This window comes from Protopterus annectens, chromosome 5.part1 (genome assembly GCF_019279795.1).
Source record: "Protopterus annectens isolate FY-2018-M chromosome 5.part1, PAN1.0, whole genome shotgun sequence".
In the NCBI taxonomy this organism is placed as follows: domain Eukaryota; kingdom Metazoa; phylum Chordata; order Ceratodontiformes; family Protopteridae; genus Protopterus; species Protopterus annectens.
Genome location: NC_056736.1, coordinates 146,640,308 through 146,667,792, shown reverse-complemented (window position 1 = coordinate 146,667,792; position 27,485 = coordinate 146,640,308). Strand labels below are relative to the sequence as shown.

The 27,485-nt window shown below is 38.1% G+C and overlaps 1 protein-coding gene across 1 annotated transcript in view; it reads left to right on the top strand.

Moving 5' to 3' along the window:
* The window catches only part of GPC6 (glypican 6), a 207,702-nt gene extending 183,615 nt beyond the window's left edge, over nucleotides 1–24,087 (top strand). Inside the window, exon 4 of the mRNA XM_044072758.1 lies at nucleotides 23,086–24,087. Coding sequence (XP_043928693.1) covers nucleotides 23,086–23,288 — 203 coding nt within the window. The 3' untranslated portion in view covers nucleotides 23,289–24,087. The remainder of the gene's footprint in view (nucleotides 1–23,085) is intronic.
* Nucleotides 24,088–27,485: the final 3,398 nt, after the last annotated feature.

The window sequence follows — 27,485 nt, the reverse complement described above, 5'->3', positions numbered from 1 at the left end:
TGGGAAACAAATGAATATACTAAGGAAGTTTTAAGACAGCTAGGTGATGGCAGATATTATTGTAAGCTGCCTTTAGATCCTACTATGGATTTTAAATGTAAGATTGATGCAATACTTTTACAGTGTAAAACTAAAGGATACATTTCAGAGGCTGTATATAAAGAATTAATAGTGGAAGAACCTAAACCGCAACTGTTTTACATATTACGTAAGATACATAAAAATGTGTTCCCCCCCACCTGGCGGACCAATAGCGTCAGGTAGAGGTTCATTGATGGAACCCATTTCCTTGAATTTGGAAAGTCAGCTTAAACCACTACTGCCTTTAGTTAGATCTAGAGTTAAAGATTCTAATGAATATTTGTGTTTAATGAATGATTTACAGCTTACCCACGATTGCTACCTTTGTACACTGGATGTACAATCATTATATACAAGTATACCACATCATGAATGTATTTCTGCTGTACAATTTTAGCTAGTTAAATCAGAAAGGTATTCTTTAGAGCACTGTGATTTTTTGTTAAAGTTGGTGAAATTGGTTTTGGATCTTAATGTTTTTTATTTTGATAAACAGTGCTACTTGCAGCTAAAAGGGACAGCAATGGGCACTACTTTTGCCCCAATATATGCTGATCTCTTTATGGGGTTTTTGGAAAAGTGTTTGATATATGGTGAAAATAATCCATTTATACATAATTTAGTGATGTGGCGACATTACTTGGATGATCATTGGGGCATCTGGTCAGGGTCAGCTGGTGACTAGCATCTATTTGTTGATTATCTTAATTCTAATGAATTTGGTATTAAGTTTGTGGATAAGATCGAACATTCTACCATTGATTTTTTTGGATATCCGTGTAACCAAAGCCTTGGATGGTACCATGGTAACAGGGCTTTATAGGAAACCCTTTACTAAAAATGTTATATTGGAAGCCGGTAGTTGTCACCCTAAACATATGGTTACTAATATACCTAAAACTCAGTGTCAAAGGTTGAGACGCATTTGTGGTCAGGATGAGAACTATACAGCTGAAGCTGAAAAAATGGGTGACAGGTTCATTAGAAGGGGTATGATTGATCCCATATAGCTAGGGAGAATAATGTAGCTCTAAATATAATGAGAGAGGTTTTGTTAACAAATACTCGGGAAGTAGAATCTGAACCTGTTAGGCTTAAACAAGCTGGGGTTAGAGTAGTTACCACATTATGATACGAACAGTTATAAAATTAAACAGGTTATTGACAAAGACTGGCATATTTTAAAATCTGATGATTTTTTGACCAATGTTTAGGTGGCCAGTGCTCCTACAGCTACAGACGAGGTAGGAATGTGGGCGAATACCTCTCTTGGTACAAAAGAATGGATGATACTAGGGGACCTAAGATGGTTAGTACTCTCGTGGGTTGTAATAGTTGTGGTAATTGGGTTTACTGGAAAATTATATTTAAGTTCAGATCTTTTACTTCTGTTAATACTTTGAAAGTTTTTGACATTAGGTACCTTATTACATGTCGGACAGAATGGGTAGTGTATATGGCAGTATGCCAATGTGGAGCGTTTTATACAGGTCAGATTTCTAGGGCCTTTAAGAACTGTAAAGCGGTAAATCTGAGTGACATAAACTGTAAGAGATCTAGAAGTGCACTTTATAAGCACAAGTTAGAGCATAACTCTGCACATTTTGTGTTTGTTGGTATTGATGTGGTATGGGGCACTGATTTGTCAAGAAATATCAAACATAGGATTTTAGATAAAAAGGAAAGGTTGTGGATAGTGAATTTAGGGGCCACTTATAAACCAGGTTTAAATGAACATATTTAACATTTGAAAATAGATGTTTTGAAAAACTAAATAAGTGTAGATGTTTATATGCTTTATATAGATGTATATTTGTTTATATATATATATATATATATATATATATATATATATATATATATATATATATATATATACATTTTTTTATATGTATATGTGCATAAATATGTTTGAGTTATAACACGTGAATATTTATTTCCTGAAAACTGTTGATATTTTGTAATAGATATTTGTAACTGCGGTGGTGGTGCTGCGGTAGCATTGTCGCCTCACAGTAAGACGTTGTCCTGTTCGATTCTCAGCTAAAGCGTCTTCTGTGTGGAGACATGCGTGAATGGGCGTACCTTCGTTGAAGTTGTGTGTCAGGGCTGGCAACTCTGTACATAAAAATCTACTACCAATCATTAGCGGACTGGAGTTCCGCTGTGGCGACCCCTAACTGGGAAAAGCCAAAAGAAGATTTTGTAATAGATATTTGTATGTAACACTGTATAGAGAAATGTTCATATGGGGGTGTGACTTTAAATGTATGACTATTTAAGAAGCAGTAAGAAATGGATGCACTTACACACTGATGACACCAGGGGGAGAAACTGGTCTATTGAGTCACTTGTTCATGTGTGGAATTACCTGTTCCTGATGTTGCTGTATGGCAGCTAAGTGCATTATGTGCTATATATATATATATATATATATATATATATATATATATATATATATATATATATATATAGTTCTACTTCTAAATTATGAAGTTTCAAAACTTTGAATTTCTTATGGTCAAGACCATAAGATCAAAGTTTTGAAACTCCAAAATGTAAATAAAAAAAAATAAAAACAAAAAATAGTTTTGTTTACATTTTTGCAGGGGGATAAGCCCCCTTGCACCACCCACACCTCCCTGCTAATTAAATATGCCAACTACGAGATCGCACTACAGTGAGGAGAACAGTAAATATGCCATTCTGTGCTGTATGGTGATCTCTGTTTAAATGGTTCAAAGTTTCAAAACTTCGATCTTATGGTCTCGATCATACAAAATTCAAAGTTTTGAAACTTAGAAATTTAGTAGTAGACCCATATATATATATATATATATATATATATATATATATATATAGATATATATATATATATATATATATATATGTGTGTGTGTGTGTGTGTGTATGTATGTATATGTATATATATATATATATATATATATATATACTGCAAGAAAGACCCAGCCAAGCTAGAGTCTATATGAGGAACTACTAAAGGAATTAATGTCCTGTGACCACTGAACAACTCAAAAAATTATGCAGGAAGCACCCAATAACAGGACAGCTGGAATCCAAACAGTAGTTTCCTTTATTTTTCAACCAAACGAAGATGAATAAACAGGTTTAGCGCTTTCATCTAGGTAACTAGACTTCCTCAGAATAGTATCCTCCTATATGAGGAACACCTTAAACTTCCTGTAATGGTATGCAAATGACTGCTTTAGAACATAGCAGTGCTTCAGCTACATCACTTTTTAATGTCCATGACCTTTTTCCTTTTTACTTTTTAACTCTTTATGCATACCTTCAAGCCAATAAAGCCAACCCCCCACTAGCTGCAGACATGTGATGTTTCAGTCTTTTTCTGACCTAATCAGTTTAGCTTGTTTGGCTATACTTTATAAACATACAGCTTAAAATCAAGTCTGACATCCATAAACATTAAGCCTCTTATAAAATATCCCACATAACATCCAAAGCAAAGAGTAAAAAGGTCACACATTCAGTTACAGGAGGTTTAAGGTATTAAATGGTGAAGACTCTAGCTTGGCCACATTCCCACATAATCGACACCTAACGATCACACCCTCACAACGTGGACCTGTGAGAGCCACAGCCCTTATCCTACCCTATGTGCTGCCTTGAAACTTCGCTTGTGACATAAATAAGACATGCTGGTGAGACAAATATTTGTCTCAGAGGATCATGCTGTGGAATACGCTCCCCATTCATGTAAAGCCGAGTCCATTACTAAACCTATTTAAGCGTAACCTTGAATAGTGGATGAGAAATCAGAAATTTACCCCAGGTCTGGGCCACATGTCTATGATAGACAGAGGTATACAGTAATTCCCAAACTAACATACTTCCCCTACCCCCCACATAACCTCTAGAAACTACTTAACTAACATACCACCTCTTAAAAATTGCCCACGATACATAGGGACACAATTGGGTTTGGTTGCATGACTAAGTTTATAGAGGCCTTAATGTCCTATTATATACCATGAACCTATGAAATAATTAGGTAGATAGATAGATAGATAGATAGATAGATAGATAGATAGATAGATAGACAGACAGATGAAACCCACTCCATGTCACAAGAAATTAACTCACTCATCTGATAAAATGACATATTTAATATTTGGATCTGGCTGAGGCCTTTGACATTATTTTGCAATACAAACATTATTGACAAACTTCTAAATCTGAATATAAATCCTTATACATGTCTTTACTAACCCAGTTTCCCAAGAGCTGATTAATTTACTTGTTCAGTCATCACAAAAGCAGTCAAAATGAAGGTGAAGGAGTGAACGCTGGACTAGAGAGAGAATATCATTAACAGTTTAGTTTAGTACCTTAATCCTCTGTGATAACTGCCAGACTAAGCACTGGTCTTGTCAAATTTGGAACCCAAGACATCTCACAACCAAAATGAGAATCTTACCCCTAAACTGACCACCCAACTTTAGTGCCTTCTTTTTATTTAAAAGTAACTTACATTTAAAGCTCTTTCCAAACCTATTGGAATGTTTCTCAGACACAGTAAGCTCTTCTTGAGGATGGCAGGAACTTTTAGATTTTTGTCATGATAGTCTGTAGATTGATTACCGATTGCCCAGTATTTATCTATCAGCCTATGAACCCATATACAAATCTAAATAAAAAATGTTCTGTTTAGAAGAATTCAGAGAATGCCATGCAACTTTTAAAGAAAGCAGCTAAATAAAACCTTTACTTGTAGCAGGGCACCCTGCCCTGCAAAGTTCTCCAATTCTGTCTACTTAATGTTTCTAACACTGATGTTACAATACCTTAGAGAAATGTGAAACACTTGCAATGAAGCATATCACCTTTACTATATGCTTTAGCCTCATAGTTAGACTAGTAATATCACAGGGAAGTTTCCATCTGCAGAATTCTTTTAGTCTGTGTGCCTGAATTTAGTCTTTTCTAGATTCAGTTTTCTTAATTTGGTCATTCCGGAGTATAACTGTATAGAGCTTCAGCCTAATTATGCAAAATTATTTACACTTTTGATGAAACTTAATAGAGATAAGGGACTGTTTTTGTAGGAGACTGAGGGCACTGTTTTAAGTCATTTTCTAAGAGTCAGTCAGAAGGCAGAGACTTATGCAATCAGCATAAGCAGTCTCAGGATAAAGCTTATCAGCAGCTTCTATCATTAGTCATCTGAAATAAATCATGATTAGATTATTTTTGTCTCTTTATAAATGTTTTATGTCCATTTTTATCCTTTCTTACTGAGAAATGTATGTTATTGTATTGATCAGGGATCACAGTCCAACATGTCTCTGTTATCAATGACAAACTATGCTACTCAGATAAGCTGGTTACACACAGTACCCCACCTAAGCAGCCACAGGCAGAACAGCATTATAATTGCCCTTAACCCATTAAATGGAAAAATCAAAACCAAAAGCAGAAAACAAAGGGCTGTACTTGTAAAGTGGTTACCGATGCTTGGTTAAATTTGCATTAGAAAATTGCACAAGTCATAGACATGAGCATGGTAACTAAAAGGAACATTTTCTGAGACCACAATCTCCCTGATGACAGTGTGCTTCCCAAAATTCTTCCATACTTAACAAATGTGAGGATGGCTAAACCAAGAGATAGGCTTATGACATTCAGAAATGGATAGAAAGGTCACTCAGCCCTTGCTTCTGTCACTGAACACTCAGTTGTTCCTGTAATATCCATAGCCTGGTATACCTAGTAAAACTTGTAGACGTTTCAGAGGCATATAAACAGTAAGTAGGGCTGATTGTTGTTGAAGGAATCTTCCTGCTGTCTTTCCAAATAATCATCTCCTGTCAAGCTCTGTAATTTCAGGAGATGGATGGGTTCCTCATACCTATAAAAAATAAATAGCTGTATTATCATTTCTGTCCATGGTTAGCCAGTCAGTTAGAACTCAGTAGTGTACTGGCTGTAATTATGGTAATTATATGTTGAGGAATGGAGAAAAAGTGTTTTTTGTACTGATTTTTAAGAATAAGGGTGATGTGCAGAGCTGTAGTAACTACAGAGGGATTAAAGTGATCAGTCACAGCATGAAGTTATGGGAAAGAGCAGTGGAAGCTAGGTTAAGAAGGGATGAGATGATTAGTGATCAGCAGTATGGTTTCATGCAGAGAAAGAGCACTACAGATGTGATGTTTGCTCTGAGAATGTTGATGGAGAAGTACAGAGAAGGTCGGAAGGAGTTGCATTGTGTTTTTGTAGACTTAGAGAAAGCATATGACAGGGTGCCTAGAGAGGAGTTGTGGTATTGTATAAGGAAGTCAGGAGTGTCAGAGAAGTATGTAAGAGTGGTACAGGATATGTACGAGGGTAGTGTGACAGCGGTGAGGTCTGCAGTGGGAGTGACGGATGCATTTAAGGTGGAGGTGGGGTTACATCAAGGATCAGCTCTGAGCCCTTTCTTATTTGCAATGGTGATGGACAGGTTAACAGACGAGATCAGACAGGAGTCCCCGTGGACTATGATGTTTGCAGATGACATTGTGATCTGTAGTGAGAGTAAGGAACAGGTGGAGGAGACCCTGGAGAGATGGAGATATGCTCTAGAGAGAAGAGGAATGAAGGTCAGCAGGACTAAGACAGAATATATGTGTGTGAATGAGAGGGAGGATAGAGGAATGGTGAGAATGCAAGGAGTAGAGGTGGCGAAGGTGGATGAGTTTAAATACTCGGGATCAATAGTTCAGAGTAACGGTGAGTATGGAAGAGAGGTGACAAAGAGAGTACAGGCAGGATGGAGTGGGTGGAGAAAAGTGTCAGGAGTGATTTGTGACAGACGAGTACCAGTAAAAGTGAAAAGGAAGGTCTACAAGAGGGTAGTGAGACCAGCTATGTTATATGGGTTGGAGACAGTGGCACTGACAAAAAGGCAGGAGTTTGAGCTGGATGTAGCAGAGTTACAGATATTAAGATTTGCACTGGGTGTGATGAGGGTGGACAGGATTAGGAATAAGTATATTAGAGGGTCAGCCCAGGTTGGAAGGTTTGGAGACCAAGCCAGAGAGGCAAGATTACGTTAGTTTGGACATGTGCCGAGGAGGGATGCAGAGTATATTGGGAAAAAGATGCTAAGGATGAAGCTACCAGGTAACAGGAAAAGAGGAAGGCCTAAGATAAGGTTTATGGATGTGGTGAGAGAGGACATGCAGGTGGTTGGTGTGATAGAGCAAGATGCAGAGGACAGGAAGAAATGGAAACAGATGATCCGCTGTGGCGACCCCTAATGGGAACAGCTGAAAGAAGATGATGATATATGTGACAAACAGAAAAATACAAAAAAATTCATACAGGACATGAGATTGGTGTAGCAACAGAAAAATATCCCTTTAAAGTGAAAGCAAAAAAAAAAGACTCATACAGTGTATGTGTTCACCACAGAGTTCTGTCATTAATCTGTAGCAAATTATAGCCTAATCGCTTATAGCAGGTATGTATTTCACAGCAGCACTAGGATAAGTAGTTAGCAAATTCAATAAAAAATGTCTCTCTATTGAAATATAAACACTAACAGTGCCAAGTGTTGACAAGCCGAAAAAAAGACCGGAAATCCAGAAGAAGAGCAAATCTCAAAGACTGATCTTCTCTTTTAAACATTTTTTTTTCTTTTTTTTTTTTGCAGAGGGAAATCTTGGGGGCAAGCCCCCACACCTCCATAACTTATCTATACCAACTTCAAGAATGCCTTACCTCAGAGAAAAGGGAATATTCCAAGAAGGGGGCATCTCATACTTTGTATATGTAAGTCCAGTCTTACAGCCATTCAGTCTCTAGGGTTGCCACCTTTTCAAAGGCTCAAATTGGGATACCTATTGTAGAAATGTGAGATTTTGCAGGACAAAACATACCCACAACCAGTGCAAAGGACAGAACTGCACTTTTTGACAAAATTAAAGCTTATTCTTGTCACATTTGACTTGCTTATGCTAGTTCATATAACATTTAGGTGTTTCAGATATAAAATAACTGTTTTATGCAATTAGTAATGAAATATTAGAAAATATTTTTCTTGTAAAATCTCAGGACATTTGCCATTTTTTATTTTTTTTTTCTCTGGACCCAACTGCCCAAAAAGGGACTGTCCCTCACAAGGAGGGTCAGGTGGTAACCCTATCAATTTCTGTGTTTTGGGACTCACTCTAGTAGGTTCCAGCATTTCAAAATGGCTACCATAAAGGATACATCAGTAACTGCTGAAAGAAGAATAAGGAAAATGCAGATTTCAAACAGCATGCTGCATAGCATTAAACTGTAGCATTACTATAAACAAAGCAGCACATTAAAGACAAGCTTAGATCACTTTTGTTTGTTTTGCCTCAGTGAAATCCAACTGCAAAAATGATATTTAGGGCTATCCCTTCGGTCTTCATATCCTACTGCCTACACTCAGGACCTGCAGTCAACTTGTTTGGGGGAGGAATGCATTATGCCATATGCAACAAATGTCCTGTTAGATAAATTCACCATTGAAAAACAATAATACTGCAGGGGGTACATTATTTTAAAATTAAGCAGCTAGGACCATCCCTTGTAGATCGATCTTTGCAGTAAACAAAGGAGCTAGTCAATGACTAGTTGTGCTATTCAATAAGGCTGAGCAGGCAAAGTATTTTATTGGAACAGCCATGGCCAGAAAGTATTAATCTTGTCCTAAACCCAGAAATTGAAAAAAAAAAAAAAGTGAAGGTCTGTACCCAGATTAAATAGGTGGCAGACACTGGATTAAATATGCAAACACATGAATAATGCATGGATCAGTCTGCAGGAATATATGACAATGAAACCTAATAGGGAGAATTTTCTGAGTGTAAAATTCCCTGATAGCAATGAACCTCCCAAGATTCCTTTACACTCCCCAAACTTAGGCTTGACCTGTCAGAGGGCTTGGGCTATGGTTACCAAAAATGAATACAGATTGTTTGGGTGCGCCGCTTCTATTACTCAACAAACAATTGTTGCTGTTGTTGTAGTACTATATGTGGCCCTTTAATACCTAATAAAATGTGCAGATGTTTCAGGAACATGTATACAATCAAAAGGGTTAATCATTTTAACAGGACTATGCCTGTTGTCTTTCCAATAATTTCTAGCTGCGTAAACTATGTTCAGAGATATCTATTCAGTCTCTTGCTCTTCTACCTGTCCTCTGTTTTTCTAACATATGGCAAAACCTTGTTGGATTACTATTAAGAAAACTTGAGATTAACAGAGGGAAATTTTCTGAGGCCTATATGTTCATTCCATTTTTGTAAAAGACCATGTAACTTCTACTTAGAAGATAAATGGTAAGTGACTTAATGCATAACGTATATTGCACAGTGGTCCAAGGGTGGATCCCTGGGGGTTACAAGATGTAATCAGTTATAATTGTGACAAGGCATGTTAGAGGTGAAATTTCCACAATCAATGAACTTGATTATTTTTTATTAGAACATTTTTGAGATGTCAAGCAGCAAAACATTCTTTTTTTTAATGGCCAACATTGTTCTTATTGCTGAGATTTTGCATTTGCTTCTAACAGTAGAACAGCTCAGACAGAAGTTATTTAAATCTGATGGTACTATTCATTCCATGCAGTTTTCCTACCCTGCTACAACTTTTCATTTTCCAAAGTCATCTGTTTTCCTACCCTGCTACAACTTTTCATTTTCCAAAGTCATCTAAGAAGCAGTTAGAAGATTAACCTGGTAGACTTATTTGAGAGGGTCACCAACGCAATGTGCAAGGGTGAAGCAGTGCATACTGCATATCTTGACCTTCCTAAGGCATTCAGTACAATACCCCACTCAGGCATTGTTGACAAGATTCTGAGCTAAGTGTAAATCCTTAGGTAACTCACTGGACTGCTGGCTGGTTCACAGACAGGACCCACAATGTCAGGATCAATGAAACCACCTCCATCAAGAGACTGGTCACCAGCAGAGTACCCTAGGGCTCCATGTTGGGCTCTGTCCTGTTTGGCGTCTACTTCTCAGAAGTCAAAGGTAATGTTCAAGACCTCTGGCTCACCAAGTTCACAGAAAACTGTAAATTGGAAGCCATTATAGATTCCCTTCAAAACACCAACATCTTGCTTTTGGGTTTAACACAGACAAATGACTGGTGCCAAAGCCATGGCACAAAACTCAATGCCAAAAGATGTGTTATAATGACCTTTGGGAAAATGTCAACCCAAGTTAATTACTCCATCAGTAAAACACCCCTTAGAGTTGGCCTAGTAGTAAGGGATCTGGCAGCATATGTAAACAGCAATCTGGCCTCTGACAAACACAAAGTAAAGATAATAAGAAAATCATTCTATGCTACCTAATTTATAGGTAAGGCTATGGCATCCAGGTCCAAGGAAGTTATAGTACCTCTCTGCTCAGCCATTATCAGACCTGTCACTGAATACAATGCCTCCTTTGGAATGTATCTAACCAGACACTTGCAGCAGTTAGAACACTCTCAAAGGTTTCTCACCAGGAGAATTCACAGCATGAATACCCCCTCCTACCCTGATCAGCTAAAGGCTCTGTCTCTGTATTCAATCTTCTACAGGCTGCTGAAAGGGGATCTTTGCCTGGCTTACAGGGCTTCCTCAGACCCAGCCCTGATGGATCTGTTGCATATGTGCAAAACAAACAGCACCAGAACCACTAGATCCAAGGATCTGAAATGTACTTGTGACATAAACAGAACATGCTGAAGAGACAGGTCTATGTCCCAAAGGATCCCTGCGCTGTGAAATAAGCTCCCCATCCATGTAAAACAGAGTTCATCCCTGACCCTATTCAGTTGAAATCATGACAATAGGATGGGAAATCATAAGTTTATCCCAGGTCTGGCACCCATGTCCCTTATGGACAAAGTCCAACAATAAGAAAAGTATTATCCTACTTAATAACCTCCCCCCACAAATTCTTAGTTACCTCCCAACTAATATGTCCTTCCCATATAGATGCCATTGATACTTGGGACCCAAATGGTTTGGGGTGTACATTTAGGGTTATAAGGGCCCTAGTGATCATTAGCCTACTAATATGAAACTATGATTGATAAAAATTAGATAATATGTCACTACAATTTTAAAATATCAGTTTGCCAAAGATAATATATTTATACTAACCAGACCATTTTGATTCAGATTAGTTAGGAAAGGTGATTAGGGAACATAATATGACTTCTAATAATGTAAAAGTACCCCTCCACGCAAAACTGTTCATGACATTTAACTTTGGAAGACTTCAAAGTGAGCAGAATGAATGACGTCATCAGGTTTCAGCCAAGACTCGATACCTATGATATTATGTTTTTTTTTTTGCTTCATACAATGCTTCAGGAAGGCTAAATACATTGCAGATATTATAGGCATTAAATGTAACATTTCCAAATTTGACATCTTTGAAGTTGGTGTCAGAGTGAGTATTACACGCAGGGATAGAAGACAGTCTGAGGCTGCTGAGAGACTGATAGACCAATAGTGGCCAAAAGTAGCATTAATGGAGGTAAAACATCTAGATTTGTAGTGGAAAATCACAGCTTATCTCTGATAAGGAGATAAGGGTCTTTAAGAAGAGGGAAAGTGGCAGTTTGTATATACTCTGATGCTGCTAAATTTTTTTTTGAGGTGGAATAAAGGGAGAAAATTTCAGATGCTACAGTATAAATCTGATGTTGCCAAAGGACTGAGTAGTTTGGAAGGGAAGTGTTAGGCACCAGTCACTCTGACAGAGGCAATGAGTCATACGATAATAACTGATTGAACCACCCCAGACAAAATTCCGAAGAAAGTATCACGTCAAGAAAACTCAAGGTAACAAAAACAATAACATCAAGAAAACATTGTGATAACATATTCTGGTAGAACAGCTGTATGGCAATTCTGCCATACTTATAACTTTAAAAAATAACTAGTAACAAATAACTTACTTGTAACAGTCTAGCAACCTCCAAAAGAGCACATCTTTAGCATAGTTGCCTTATAACTGCTACTACAAAACATTAATGTCATATGGTAATACCACTTAAGTTTTGGAGTGACTGACTGGCCGCAGAATGTGTTGGATAGATTAGATAGGAAAACAAGAAGGATGCTTCATACTCACCAAATGATTCATAAAAATCAGGTCATACCAAGATTATATATTCCCCGTTCCGAAGGAAGGATGGGCCTCCTTGAAACTGATTATATGTACAGACCTGCAATCGTGGGACTCCATACATATTTGCTAACCTCACAAGACCCAAATGTAGTGAAAGTTGTGAAACATGAGGAGAATAAATCTAAGAGGACTTCTCTGCTTAATTTAGTAGAAAGATATCAGCATCAAGCAAGAATGGAACTCAAACCAAAAGTAGATAAAAATCAGGCAGCAACTGAATGTGCCAAAAAACAAAATAAAGAATATAAGGTTAAGGACCAGCTGAGAAGGCAAGATGTGGAAAATGCATAAATATAGTTGCAAGTATAGAAAACTTCTAGAAGAACCTCATGTTGATCAGGAAGGAATGGTTAAGGAGAGGCGAATTCAAACCATGAGGATGAAATGTTAATATTGGGGGCCTAAGATAGTGGGCTACAAACACGCTGATTTACAAAGTTCATTGAGCATGTGGGAGAAACAGACAAATGTAGGTTTAGTAAAACCGAATTGAAACAGTCTCACACCTCGTTGCTGGTTGTGACATACTAATGGCAGAAGGACTGTATACTGAAATGCATAATAATGAGGCAAGATTGTTGCACTGGGGATTGTGCAAACATTATGGTTGAAAAACACTGGAAACAAAGCATCACAGAAAATTATGAGGTTTACATCACATGGGATCATCCATTACCAACAATTCAAAAGGTAGATGCTAGAAAACCAGATATAGTGGTCCAAGAAAAGAAGACAAAAATAACATTGATCACTGAAATTGCCACACCCAGTGACTACAGTGTCTTGCATACACAGAGACACAAAGCCAGAAAATATCAGGATCTGCAGGCAGAAACAAGAGCAATGTGGAAGAAAGATACCCAGACAGTTCCAATAGTAGTAGGAGCAACAAGTCTTATAAAAAGGAATCTATAATCCTAACCCTGTACAAATGGCAGGTGTCTTAACTGGGCACATTGCGGGTGCTGCGAAGAACATTTTTGGCTGACATCAAAGATTGAAACAATATTAATTTCATAAACTTTAATCGTACTTTGACTTAGGAATGGGGTCCATTCCCGTCACTGTATTAGAAACCCAAAAGTTTTGGAGAAATTAAAAAAGGATAATTTAAGCACTTTCCAAGTATGCAGTAATTAGAAGCTCTCTGCTTTAAGTAGTACCATGATCTGTAACTTTTATATAGCCTTCTCTAAAAATGTGTCATCTGGATTGATACTTGTGGCACTGTCTCTTTCCCTATATTATGTTTGTCTGGAAGTACTTAACAGTTAAACATCTTCAGTTCTGACATTTTCTTCATCCCACACATTAGTAGCATTTAGCATGTCTTTTTGGCTGTATTCATGAAAACAAAGCAAATCCTGTAAGCTACCAACAAGGACAATCAAGGGATGTTATATATTTCAAGAATTACTTAAATGCAGTTGGAAGACTCTCAGTTAAAACAATTTGTCGATTTTTGGAGAACCGCTTTCAAGATGGTTTACTCTGCTTTTATTTATAAGGAGCTTAAGCTGTTGATTTAGTCCATTCTCACAATAACGAAAAGTTCTATTTATTTCTACACTTAGGGGGAATTCGCAAAGGTTACAGAGGTGTACACCTCGAACTAACTTTTTCAAATTCAGAAACTGCCATATTTCAGTGCTTCTTGGCTGTCTCTGAAGTTGTGCTACATGATAATGAGGTAGTCTGGAGGACAAATATACGTTAAGTAGTCATGTGCTCTCCCTGTGAAACTGCCTGAGGTAAGCCATTTATGCAGTATGCGATTCTCTTAGATTAATTCAGCCACTCCTTGCTGTTGGTAATGAACATGGCGAAAAGACCGTGTTCATCCATCATGACAGTAGAATGAACTGGAGTAGTTAGTGGCTAGGCAGTGTTGGGTGTGTGTGTGTGTGTGTGTGTGTGTGTGTGTGTGTGTGTGTGTGTGTGTGTGTGTGTGTACATGAGTTCATGTGTGTGTGTGTGTGTATGTGTGTGTGTGTGCGTGTGTGTGTGTGTGTGTGTGTGTGTGTGTGTGTGTGTGTGTGTGTGTGTGTGTGTGTGTGTGTGTGTCTGCCTAGGAGGAAGCAGCAGGGGGTTAATTAGAGGGAACGGTTGTGTGTGTGTGTGTGTGTGTGTGTGTGTGTGTGTGTGTGTGTGTGTGTGTGTGTGTGTGTGTGAATGTATGAGTGTGATTGGGTGGGGAGGAAGTTAGACAGTACAGAGGTCTAATGTGGCTCTGAATACTCTAGTCGCACATTGCTGAAACAAGGCCTTTTACTCGCATTAGGGTTCTTTATGAAGCCACAGATTTGTAGATCAGTCCCACTGCAGACCTTTTTCTATCAGATTTGACTTTAATCTGTAAACATGATACTTGTGATCGTGCTCCCATTAAGTGAAGGTATTAATTTACTTCCATTTTTACCTATCCCTTTACTTGCTTGCTTACTGTGTGCAGACTTGCCCATCTACTACTCTAGGTAGCAAACATATTATCATTTAATGAAGAATTACTCAAGAAGCAGCAAAGTAATCCAGATGCCCCCTCCCTGCCAATATAATTAAAAGAACTACCTCCTGCTTAACACAGAAGACTCCCTGAACCTGCCTGCTAGCCAGGGTCACCTTGAACGCTGCTACTGTGAGGACTCCCCAATACAATTATTGTGAATGTATGTAGCCAAAGGAAACTATTTATAGACTAGCTAATTATCCATTTCCTAATACCCATGTTGTGCTTATCTGCCGTCCTGAGTGTGTGTCTTTAGCAGCGTGCCAAAGACCGCTTGCTACTCTCCCCCCTCCAGTCTCTAAACCCTGAATAATCATAAACAGGACATGCTGGAGGGATAGATTCCTGTCCCAGAGACTTCCCATACTCTGGAACAGGCTACCTATCTATGTCAAGCAAAGTTCTTCATTAGCACTCTTCAAGAAAAAATCTTGATGAGTGGATGGAAATAGGAAATACACCCTGGGGATCACTTCTGTGTCTCTGCTCAGCAGTGGCACAGGAAAATAACTTTCTTGGGTGGCGTAAGCCAGGGAACCTTGTTGGCTAGGCTTACGTAGGCCCTTGGGCGAATCGTCTAGTACCTAGGTATGAACGTATGAACCTATGAACCTACTTCAAAGACTTAACACTTCTGCTTGCTATCTTTTCTTATGCCACTAGGTGACAGCACCTACTAACACAATAGCTAGTACTACAGTATTCTCCTGAGGTTTAGTCCCTAAAGCTGGCTAAACTCTTTTTCTAATTCATACTCTCTATCTCCTTAACTGTTATACAGCTACTCCCCCCTTGCTAAAACACGGACATATTTCCAGCCTGCTAGCAAAGCTTTTCCCCCTTAGCAGTTTTTCATTACATTACCCACTTATAGTAGTATTGTACTACAGCTGCTGATACTTCTTCTGATACTTTTTCTGCTGCACTCTCTTCACTTGCTCACCTCCTCCCGTGATTCTTTTTCTCCCCACCCACTTTTACTCCTCTCAGAACCTAACACAACCCCACTATATATTCCCGCTATTAGCTATCTTCCCCCTGAGTTTATTTCTAGATGTCACGAACTGTGGCGCCATCTTTTTAAACCTATTCTAATAGCGGTCACATCTCCCTGATGTGGTCCTGCGGTCAGGTTGCTCAAACTCGCCTCCCAAGATTGTGCTGTGTTTAAACATGACATGCTGGAGGGATAGATTCCTGTCCCAGAGACTTCCCATACTCTGGAACAGGCTACCTATCTATGTCAAGCAAAGTTCTTCATTAGCACTCTTCAAGAAAAATCTTGATGAGTGGATGGGAATAGTAAATACACCCGGGATCACTTCTGTGTCTCTGCTCAACAGTGGCACAGGAAAATAACTTTCTTGGGTGGCGACAAAACAGTCATGGTAGAATAAAACTACCAACTGCTCTTTTGTACCCTCTTGAACCTATGAACCTTGTTCAAAGACTTAACCGATATTGTTATCCTTTCTTATGCCACTAGGTGACAGCACCTACCAACACAATAGCTAGTACTACACTATTCTCCTGAGGTTTAGTCCCTAAAGCTGGCTAAACTCTTTTTTTTAATTCATACTCTCTATCTCCTTGACTGTTATACAGCCTCTCCCCCTTGCTAAAACACGGACATATTTCCAGCCTGCTAACAAAGCTTTTCCCCCTTAACAGTTTTTCATTCCATTACCCACTTACAGTAGTATTGTACTACAGCTGCTGATACTTCTTCTGATACTTTTTCTGCTGCACTCTCTTCACTTGCTCACCTCCTCCCGTGATTCTTTTTCTCCCCACCCACTTTTACTCCTCTCAGAGCCTAACACAACCCCACTATATATTCCCGCTATTAGCTATCTTCCCCCTGAGTTTATTTCTAGACGTCACGAACTGTGGCGCCATAATTTTAAACCTATTCTAATAGCGGTCACATCTCCCTGATGTGGTCCTGCGGTCAGGTTGCTCAAACCCGCCTCCCAGTAGGTTTTTTTTTTTTTTTTTTTTTTTTACAAGATTGTGCTGTGTTTAAATATGTGCTCGTAGAGCACCAAATGTACTAATACTTGTTTAAATGCCTGAAGTACGTGATTTATGTCTTACAAAGTTTTTTTCTACGTGCTGTTGTAAAACACAGCCTATTTGTGTTTTACCTTAGTAACAGCAATAGGAATATATGTGCACCTTGGCGACAAAACAGTCATGGTAGAATAAAACTACCAACTGCTCTTTTGTCCCCTCTTGGGTCTTTCTTCTTTGTTCTGGCAACCGATATTTTTATCTCTATTTTTGTAACTTGTAGCAGCAAATACTAAACAAACTGACTAGCTAAGGAGCGCAAACCATAGGGCGTCGTATATGCCTATTGGTCTATCTTAAAGGGGCTAAAACTGTATGTGATACACACATCCATGTAGCCAGACGAATCACATTAGTGTTTTATATGCAAACAGGATTGGTTGAAGTACTAATAAGGCTTAACCAATGCCATATATACTGAATTAATTTATAACTATAGCAATAGTGTTTTTTTCTGTTTGATATTATTTTGAAATATTGAAATATTTTGGCCATATCATACCAAATTCCTCCATTACATTCTATCCTTGTCTTTCTCTACTTACTGTATGACTACTCTTATACAGTTCTTAAGTAGTGTTTTAGATATTCCCATGTACTTAACATTGCTTTGTTTGGTAGAGTATTTATGATTGTTTATTTTCTTTGCCTACTTAAATAACCTAACCCACTATCTCTCTCTCTTTTTTTACAGTAATCCACTCCAGATGCTCCCTCCCTGCCAATATAATTAAAAGAACTACCTCCTGCTTAACCCAGAAGACTCTCTGAACCTGCCTGCTAGCCGGGGTCACCTTGAATGCTGCTACTGTGAGGACTCCCCAATACAATTATTGTGAATGTATGTCGCCAAAGGAAACTACCTACAGACTAGCTAATTAAACTACTTCCTAATACCAATGTTGTGCTTGTCTGCCCTCCCGAGTGTGTGCCTTTAGCAGCCTGCCACAGACCGCTTGCTACTCTCCCCCCTCCAGTCACTAAACCCTGAATAATCATTTTACTTCAAAGACTTACTTAACACTTCTGCTTGCTATCCTCCTTATGCCACTAGATGGCAGCACCTACCAACACAATAGCTAGTACTACACTATTATCCTGAGGTTTAGTTCCTAAAGCTGGCTAAACTCTTTTTCTAATTCATACTCTCTATCTCCTTAATTGTTATACAGCCTCTCCCCCCTTGCTAAAACACAAACATATTTTCCAGCCTGCTAACAAAGCTTTTCCCCCTTAACAGTTTTTCATTACATTACGCACTTACCATAGTATTGTACTACAGCTGCTGATACTTTTTCTGATACTTTTTCTGCTGTACTCTCTTCACTTGCTGTATCCCGCTCCGTTCGCCCCTCACTCCGCTCCCCTCCCTGCCCCAAATGCCACCCGCCCCCAGTGCTCGTATACTTATTGCAGAAATACGCACACACACCCTCATACAACTACCAATCAGATCTCCCTCAGGTTTTTTAGACCACTCCCACTTCTACACCACACCATCCTACTATCATACTTTCTCCTCCCCAACTCTCACTCTCTTCCACCTCATTCATTAACTAAACCCTATATGTACCAACCTCTTGTACACAGCCACCTCCTAAACCTACCTCTACCCCCTCTCACTTCCACCACACCTACTTTTTCCCCTTTCCTCAATCAAACTCCATTCTATACTCTTTTCTATATCTGATCTCCCACTATGTATACCTTAATGCTCACCAACTTTCTACTACTTCAACTAATCTTCTTACATCATCTCACTGCACCCTATGCACCATTACCCTCCTTCCATAAACACTCCACCAACCCACTCCCAAATGATCAACCTAACTCAAATGTACATAACTCAAAAATTGATTTCATCATCTCTCCCTCTTTCCTACCCTTAAACGTTCTAGTCCCTAAAATAAAATACCCCCTTCTTACTCCCTAACTCCAAAAAACAAGACAAAGCTTATTAGATACTACCCATTCATACCAAACTCCAAAAGTTTCCCCACCACTATACTTATAGCAGGTGATATTCATCCAAACCCAGGTCCAAACCCAAACCTTACCTGTAGTCCAAACATTCCTCCCACCTCAGCTCCTCTAACTACTCCCTTAAAACAAATCTCCTTCTATTCTATTAATACTAGAAGCATTCTCAACAAACTTAGTCAGTTCCATGCTTGGATAGCAAATCATACCCCTGATGTCATTGCAGTAACAGAAACCTGGCTTAAACCACACAACCTAGATAAAGATACCCCTCCCCCACTATAACATGATTTGTCTAGACCATATGAACAAAAAGGGTGGGGGAGTTGCCATAGTCTATTCTAGTAATCACACTATTTCTCTCCTCACACATCCAAGGCCATCATTCCCCCCTACAGAAACACTGCCAGTTAACCTTAAACTAAACAACTACACTACAATCACTATAGTAGCCACCTACATTCCACAGGGTGAGAATATTCCAATATTGGAAAACATTTTCTCCTATTTGTCCCTGAACATTCCAAATGAAACAATCCTCCTTGGTGACATGAACATCAATTGGCTAACCCTTAATAACCCTGGAGCCACGCACAATATTAATCTATATGGATTTACCCAGCTAATTACTAAGCCAACACACTCTAACGACACCCACTCTATAAATACCCTCATAGATTGGATACTTGTCTCAGCTCCATCCAAATATTATAATCCTGAAACTCTCCCTGATTCCCTGAGTGATCACTCATACATAAAAGTGCTAAGATATACTAGTCACCTCAAATTTTTTACAAGGCATAATCTCTTCAGTTTTAACCCAGAAACTTTTAACACTCTAATATCTAGAGTAAGCTGGGACTTCCTCACTCAGCTTCCTTTAGATGAGGCTGTCATTACTTTCAACTCTACTTTTCTGGATATCAGTAACTCACTAGCCCCACCTCATAAAATCAGGACAAAAGCTAAAATATCTCCTCGGCTAACAAAACACACAAGAACTCTCATGAAGTCTAGAGATAAGTCCTGGAAAAAATAGCTTCAAACTACTATAACCCCCCCTTCAACACTAAAATCAGACCCAAAAAATTCTGGCACACAATCAATCAAATGCTCCATCCGGGAAACCCTACCTCACCCAACCCTACCCCAGAAAAGACACCAGTAGACACAGCAAACACCTTCAACACTTACTTTGTTGAATCAATATCCAATCTCTTTAACTCAAATAGCTCCAACACAAAGAACCCCACAAACCCAGCTTTCTCTTCTACAACTCCTCCTTCTAAAATCTTTTCTCTCAAGCCCATCCCCACAACCCACATCTGTACCTTACTCTCCAAACTTAAACCCTGCTCTGTATCTGCAGATAACATCCCACCCTACTTTCTCCAGTCAGCTGCCCACTCACTTGCCTATCCTATCTCTATCCTCATAAACCAATCCATCTTAGAATCTAAAGTACCTTCCATCTGGAAACACTTCTAGACCATACCTATCCACAAAGGAGGTAACTCCACTGAAATCTCTAACTTTAGGCCTATTGCCATCCTCTCCCTTCTATCTAAAGTTCTTGAAAAGTGCATATATACTCAAGTCATGGATCATCTCTCACAGGCAAACCTACTTACACCTACTCATCATGGTTTTCGTCCAAATCATAGTACCTATACGGCACTCCTATCCTTTCTTAATACCATTTCCTTGGCCAGAGATGACCATAAACTTATCTTCCATCTCTTCCTTGACCTCTCTAAGGCCTTTGATACTGTCTCTCACTCTCTACTACTAAACAAACTATCCAACCTCAATTTCTCTCCTGATACAGTGGCATGGTTTGAAAGCTATCTAAGAGATAGATTCCAATCTGTAAAATGGGATACTGCACTATCAACTCCACTACAAATACAAATGGGAGGCCCTCAAGGATCCATTTTAGGGCCATTACTTTTCAACATCTTCACAAACTTGCTCTATACCTCCTGCCCACACTCCTCTATTATACAATATGCTGATGACTCTACAGTTATAACTATAACTAACTCTCACTCAGAACTCTTAACAGCTACACAGTCATCCTTTGACTCAGTAGAAACATGGCTGTCCAACAACCAACTCATCCTAAACCCTAAAAAAACAAAACTCCTACTCTTCCTCCCTAAAACAGCTAACCACATTAAGACCTCCTTCACTATCCAGTCACTCAATAAGCCACCAATTGTAGCCAAATCAAGCTCAAAACTCCTTGGTATTACAATCGATGACCAACTAAAATTTGATCTCCACATAAATAATTGTATCAAGAAAACCCACCTTAAGCTAGGTCTACTATATAGAAATAACAAATTTCTTACTAGGAAGCCAGGATAGCCCTCACTCATGCCTATCTTCTTCCATGCTTAACATATTGCTCTCAAATTCTTACTAACCTTAACTCCTGTCTCCTTGCTAGACTTCAGACTACTTATCACAAAGTAGCTAGATTTGCAACCCAGCAACCCTACAGATCTCACCACTGTCTCTCACTAAGATACTTAAACTGTCTTGAAATGCCCCAACTCCTCCTTCTCTCTCAGCTCCAAACCATACACTCAATCCTATATCAGCCACCTTTCTGTCCAGCCTTACACTCTATTATCTCCCACTATGCTCCTACAAGAAACCACCGTAGCTCTTCCCAAGACCTTCTAAAAATCTACAAGCCCAAATCTAAAGCAGGACAAAACATATATAGCTACCACCCCTGTATTGAATGGAACAAACTTCCCCTTGAGATTTGAACACAGGCACATCCCAAACAGTTTAAACTAACACTAAAGGAATATTTCAATAAGAAATGGATCTGCCAGTGCTCAAACCGTCCTTGAAAACTTTCCATTCTCAACTTGTCCTCAATCTATGTACTTCTCTCTGTAATACTCACATAACTATCGGTCTGATTTGATGAAAAAAAAAACACCTGATTTTTGTACTTTATATTCCTTTCTGCTTAACTAATATATGTACAACCAACTGTTATCTGTATAAGATTTAGCTGTATTCGACTTGTATAAAATCTATACTAATGTACTTAATATTATACTTGTATGTACTGGAGCTTTTCTCCCCGGGCCTCTGCTGAAAAAGGGCCTCGGCTGAGTCTGACATTCCCGGTCAACAAATGTAAAATAAATAAAAATTAAAAAAAAAAAGATATAAGAGGCTTGTAATATGATGTTAAGTAAGAAATAGCTATCTGAGCTATATGGATGAAAAGGAGTTAAAAAGTGATGCCAGTCAGTACTAGAACAAAGGCCCAGACATGGAATTATCTTACAATATTTTTATTTCCTTGGTGATATAGCTGAAGAGTTACATGGTGAAGTCAAGTAATAACTGTGCATCAGAGTAGAGAATATGGTAGCAAATTACTAAACAGTAACCCATTAAATAGAAATAGTCATAAAAAAGTATGTTTTTGTTTTCCTAGCCAGCACAGTTGCCATATACTAAATTTACATGTGATAGTATACAACAACAGTTTTGTATACTTACACTAAACATACGTGGCTGCTTTTTCATTTGTTTATTTTGTTTTACTTTTTTTCTCATAGTATACTGTAGACTTAATGTCTGCCTGAATTTTAAAATGAAAATTGTCTATAAATACTTATGCTTAGGAATAGACATTCAATATAGCTGCAGCATTTGATCAGGCTATTTATTTATTAATAAAATAAACCAAACCAAAGTTCAGAATACAAGAGCTGACTTTAGTTTGCTTTGGAAACATCGTTACACTACAACATTTTTCCTTTAAACTGCACATAATATGTTTTCAGTGGTTTTGTATTATGATTAAGTTACATTTTCAGGACAGAACAACTTAGTAAAAATGGATGCCCGTATGCAAAGCAGGCATTCACAAATAGCCAAATCTTAGCAAACATTAAATAAAGACTAAGTGGAGTTGTCTGTGATAAGAAAAAAGAACAGATAATAATAATATGCTAAAACATATATATATATATAGAGAGAGAGAGAGAGAGAGAGAGAGGGACAGATGCAATGTACTTTAAAACTGATAACTTAGTAAAGGGTTTTTTCTTACCAAAGAATCATAATTTCATAGTATATCAGTTTTTAAAGCTGACACATAACAATAAGCTACATGTAGTTCAGTGGTTAAGCTCAGTTTGCATTTGAAGACAATAAATTCTGAATTAAACAATTCTAAATGTATGTTCTACTTCTTTTTATTTTCAGGTGACGAGGGTAGTGGTTCTGGAAGTGGAAGTGGATGTACCGACGAAGTCTGCCCTCCAGACTTTGACTTTATAACAACAGAAGTTGCCCCTGTTAGTCCTGGTCGAAGTGAACTGGATTCTTCAGCAACTAAGATCCATGGACCTTTCCTCACAGTGTTTACCATCAGCATATTACTTACACTTCAGAGACAATGGAGATAATCCTGGAAAAAAAATCTAGGAAAGACAGTCTTTTAGCTTCAAAGACAGCCAATCTTCCTCTTTTGTTATACCCTTAAAACAAGATTTCACTTAAAACCTATTTTCTTATTGACAAGAGTAGTACTATGACCAGCTTTCATTTATTTTCAGTTCCAAAGACTCTCACTATTTTGAAAGACTTCCAGCTTCTCCAGACAACCGTGAAGAAAGCATCTTTCCTACACCAGTCATGCCAGACTTTAGGTGAACTAGTTTAAGACTTAGACAGTCTAAGTCAAGAAAATGAGCAAAAAATTAATGTTCTTCGGGCCGTGAATAAATGACCATCATGTTTGTGTTTCATTGGATTTTATGGTCACTGCCACTTCTCAGTATAGATTTCTTGCTGTTATACATTGATATTTCTGTCAACATACTAGAAAGGAAAGCTGTTGTGGGTGGGACACAGTTGCTAATGCTCAGGAGAATTCTGAATTGCTATAATGAAAATAGCATGTGGGACAACACAGAGAACATTATTAATTTTGCAGATATGAATACTATTTTGCTGAATATGTATTTGATTGTCATTACTAAAGACACTGCTTTTCATCAGAATATTTCTTCATTAAGCTATTAATTCTCAGATATCCTGTTAGTAATGAAAAATATTCAGGAAAACTATTTTTGTAGACAAATATTTGTTTCTATTGATTAGCTAGAATAATGGCAGGATAAACACCTTATGCTGTATACTATAAAGTAAAATAGTTCAACATGTAAACTACTAAGATGGTATACTACAGGGAGATACAATAAAAATGACTGACTCTAACTGAATTCATACAAAAGTTCACAAAGCAAGATTTGTTTGGAACTATGTTCAATATTCAGAATTGTGGTATGAAACAATAAATATATGTTGTGTGTGAGTGTGTGTGTGAGTGTGTGTGTGTGTGTGTGTGTGTGTGTGTGTGTGTGTGTGTGTGTGTGTGTGTGTGTGTGTGTGTGTGCGTGCGTGTGTGTGTGCGTGTGTGTGTGTGTGTGTGTGTGTGTGTGTGTGTGTGTGTGTGTGTGTGTGTGTGTGTGTGTGTGTGTGTGTGTGTGTGTGTGTGTGTGTGTGTGTGTGTGTGTGTGTGTGTGTGTGTGTGTGTGTAGCATTAAAGGTGATATTATCCATGCATCCATCCACAGCCCCTTTTTTCCCATTTTTGCACATGGGGTTGGGGTGTCACTTCACCAGTGACAATCATCTCAAGCCAAAGTTTACACAGCCGAGTGGCTGGCATTATCATTACATTGGTATTTAAATAAGGCATGTAGCTAGGAAATTTAGAATTGTATGCCAGTTTAAAGAATTTAACACTAACCCAAAAAGTGCAAGCTTAAGGGAAAAAAAAATTAGCCACCTGATAATCTGAAAAAATACATTTAACAAAATATGTAAGTATAAATCATGATTAATATATGGATTCATATGAAGTCATCAGTTCAGCAAATGGAAAAAAAATGAAAATCATTCGCTGAAACCACCTTTGGCTAGCAACTCATGTGAAAGGACACCCCCCACACCCACAGACTTATATATACCAAATCTGAGGTTGCATAACAGTGGAGAAAAAAGAAACCTCCAATGTCGCTGAAAGTAATTTCAATGAGCAGCACTAGCTCTTTTTATATTTGCAGAAAAACATTCAAAAACATGACATACTCCCTAAATATACCAATTTATTTTTAAGCTAAATTCTATCACATCTCATTACATAAAATGAATGAATACATGTGTATACTGTTAGCTACATGGCACATACCCTTGATTTAAACTCAGAAGCTGCTGCATAGTAATACACAACAAGAAACGTTTTACAATCCTACATCAGGAATTTGAAAACATACACTACTCCAATAAAATACGAAAGCACAGACTTGTTTATAATCGTTCACCTTTCTGACAGTGCCACTTGTGCAAATCAGTCTTCATTGATTTTAATGAGGTTTCTTATCTAGTGCATTGCACTGCTCTCTGAATGGTACAGAGTGTTTACTATGGTAATTGTACCACATTTAATGAACTTTCTGTTATTCAACCTCAAAATGCCTAAAACCTTTCGAGATCACAAGACAGAACAGTGACACTTTCAAGGCTGCAAAACACAGAAAAAAAACATTTGGCAAGGGCAGTCTGGGGATAAGCCTACAAACCTCTGAGGTAGTGTATATATATATATATATATATATATATATATATATATATATATATATATATATATATGGTTCCACTTCCAACCATCTAAATTTCAAAACATCGAACTTCTGATCATTGAGACCAGAACATCGAATTTTGAAACATCGAAGGTTACAAGTATAACCAAAAAAAACAAAAAGAAAAATAAATTTTAACAATTGTATGCCCCCTGCACCCCCCCATGTACCCCCCTACTTTAATATTCCAACTCTGAAACTGCACTACAGTGGAGTAAAGGGAAATCTCCCATTTAGCGCTATATGCAGAAGCGCTAAACGGGAGATTTTCCGTACCCTAACTGTAGTGCCATCACACAGATGTCACATAGACACACACAGTATGCAGGGCACCTTGGTGCCCTGCAAAAACACAAATATTCTCCCACCTACACTTACCTTTTTCTTCCCCTTCAAACCTTCGATGTTTTACCACTCGATGCTCTGGTCTCGATGATCTGAACTTCGATGTTTTAAACATTCGATGGTTTGAAGTGGAACCATATATATATATATATAGTGAGAGAAAGAGAGAATAAGATTAACTCTAAGATCTCACAAACTAGAGGAAGAAGACGAATATGCAACTTAAAGAAAATATAACACAGGAAATCAATTTATGACTGTGGCTAATAGTGTGTAAAAGAAACAGATTTTGTGACTTATTGCTTGCCTGGATTATGGGATATGCTACCCAGTACTGTAAAGTTGTGTTTCATTTAAAACTCTACCTGTTTTAAAAAATGCAACACTCATCTGGTCACTCTTCTTGAAGTCTTACAGTGATTACAAGAAACCAGTGATCTTTCAGTCATAACATTCTGAGCATCAGTTAAGTGGTTGCCACCAAACAACAAGTGCCCTGTTACAAATCATCTAATACGGGATGACATAATGTAAGAATTTCTCCATTTTTTGCCACAGAAATTTTCAAAGCTTAGGTCTCCTGTGCCTTTTTCAGATTTACATCAGCATCCTTAAATAACCTACAAGTATGGAAAACTGACTGTGTTACTATACAATGACCCCCCCATTAATATTCAAAAACATGCACGCTGATTGGTCAGTGTGCACGTTGTAAACCAGAGTTATAGTAATGGAAAAAGGTCTGGTTGCCCAGACTTTTTCCATTACTATAACTCTTTTTTTTACAGCAACGGAGAACGCAAGATCTCCATTGCTTCACACTGTCTCACTATGTTAAGCGAGTTTTACATAGCGAGACAGCTTTAAAAAAGCAACAGAGATTCTCTGTTGCTTTTTTTAAAGCTGTCTTGCTATGTTAAACCCATTTAACATAGCGAAACAGTTTGTAAAAAGCAACGGAGATCTTGCTTTCTCCGTTGCTTTTTTCAAAACTGTCTCGCTATGTTAAATGGGTTTAACATAGCGAGACACCTTTACAATAAGCAACAGAGATTCTCCGTTGCTTTTTTAAAGCTGTCTCACTATGTTAAACCGATTTAACACAGCAAAACAGTTTGTAAAAAGCAATGGAGATCTTGCTTTCACCGTTGCTTTTGCCCACAGCTCTGATGTACTGCATAGGCATACGCATGCGCAGTACATCAGAACTGCTAGAGAATACCAGACAGCTGCGGAAGGGCAGCAAGGAGGCATTATACAATGCCATATTTAAGAAAAGTATTTTTTTTTTCTTAAATAATGTCATTGTATAATAGCAATTACCCACTTCTGGGTGTGGGTAATGCTGGATTTACCCACGGTTGGCTTTGTTTGGCCACTCGGGCTTCACCCTCCTGACCAAACCACACCAACTGTGGGTAAATCCACCATTACCCACATCCAGGCGTGGGTTATTGCTATAGTATTACTTATGACTGTTGACAATTTTTTTTCTTCTTCTTTGTGCTGTGTACTGGACATATATTTATTTGCAAGGTATTTATTTCTATACAGTTATATTGTTTTAGGCAGTTCATTAAAGTTATCAAGCTTAGAAACAAGAAATTAAAA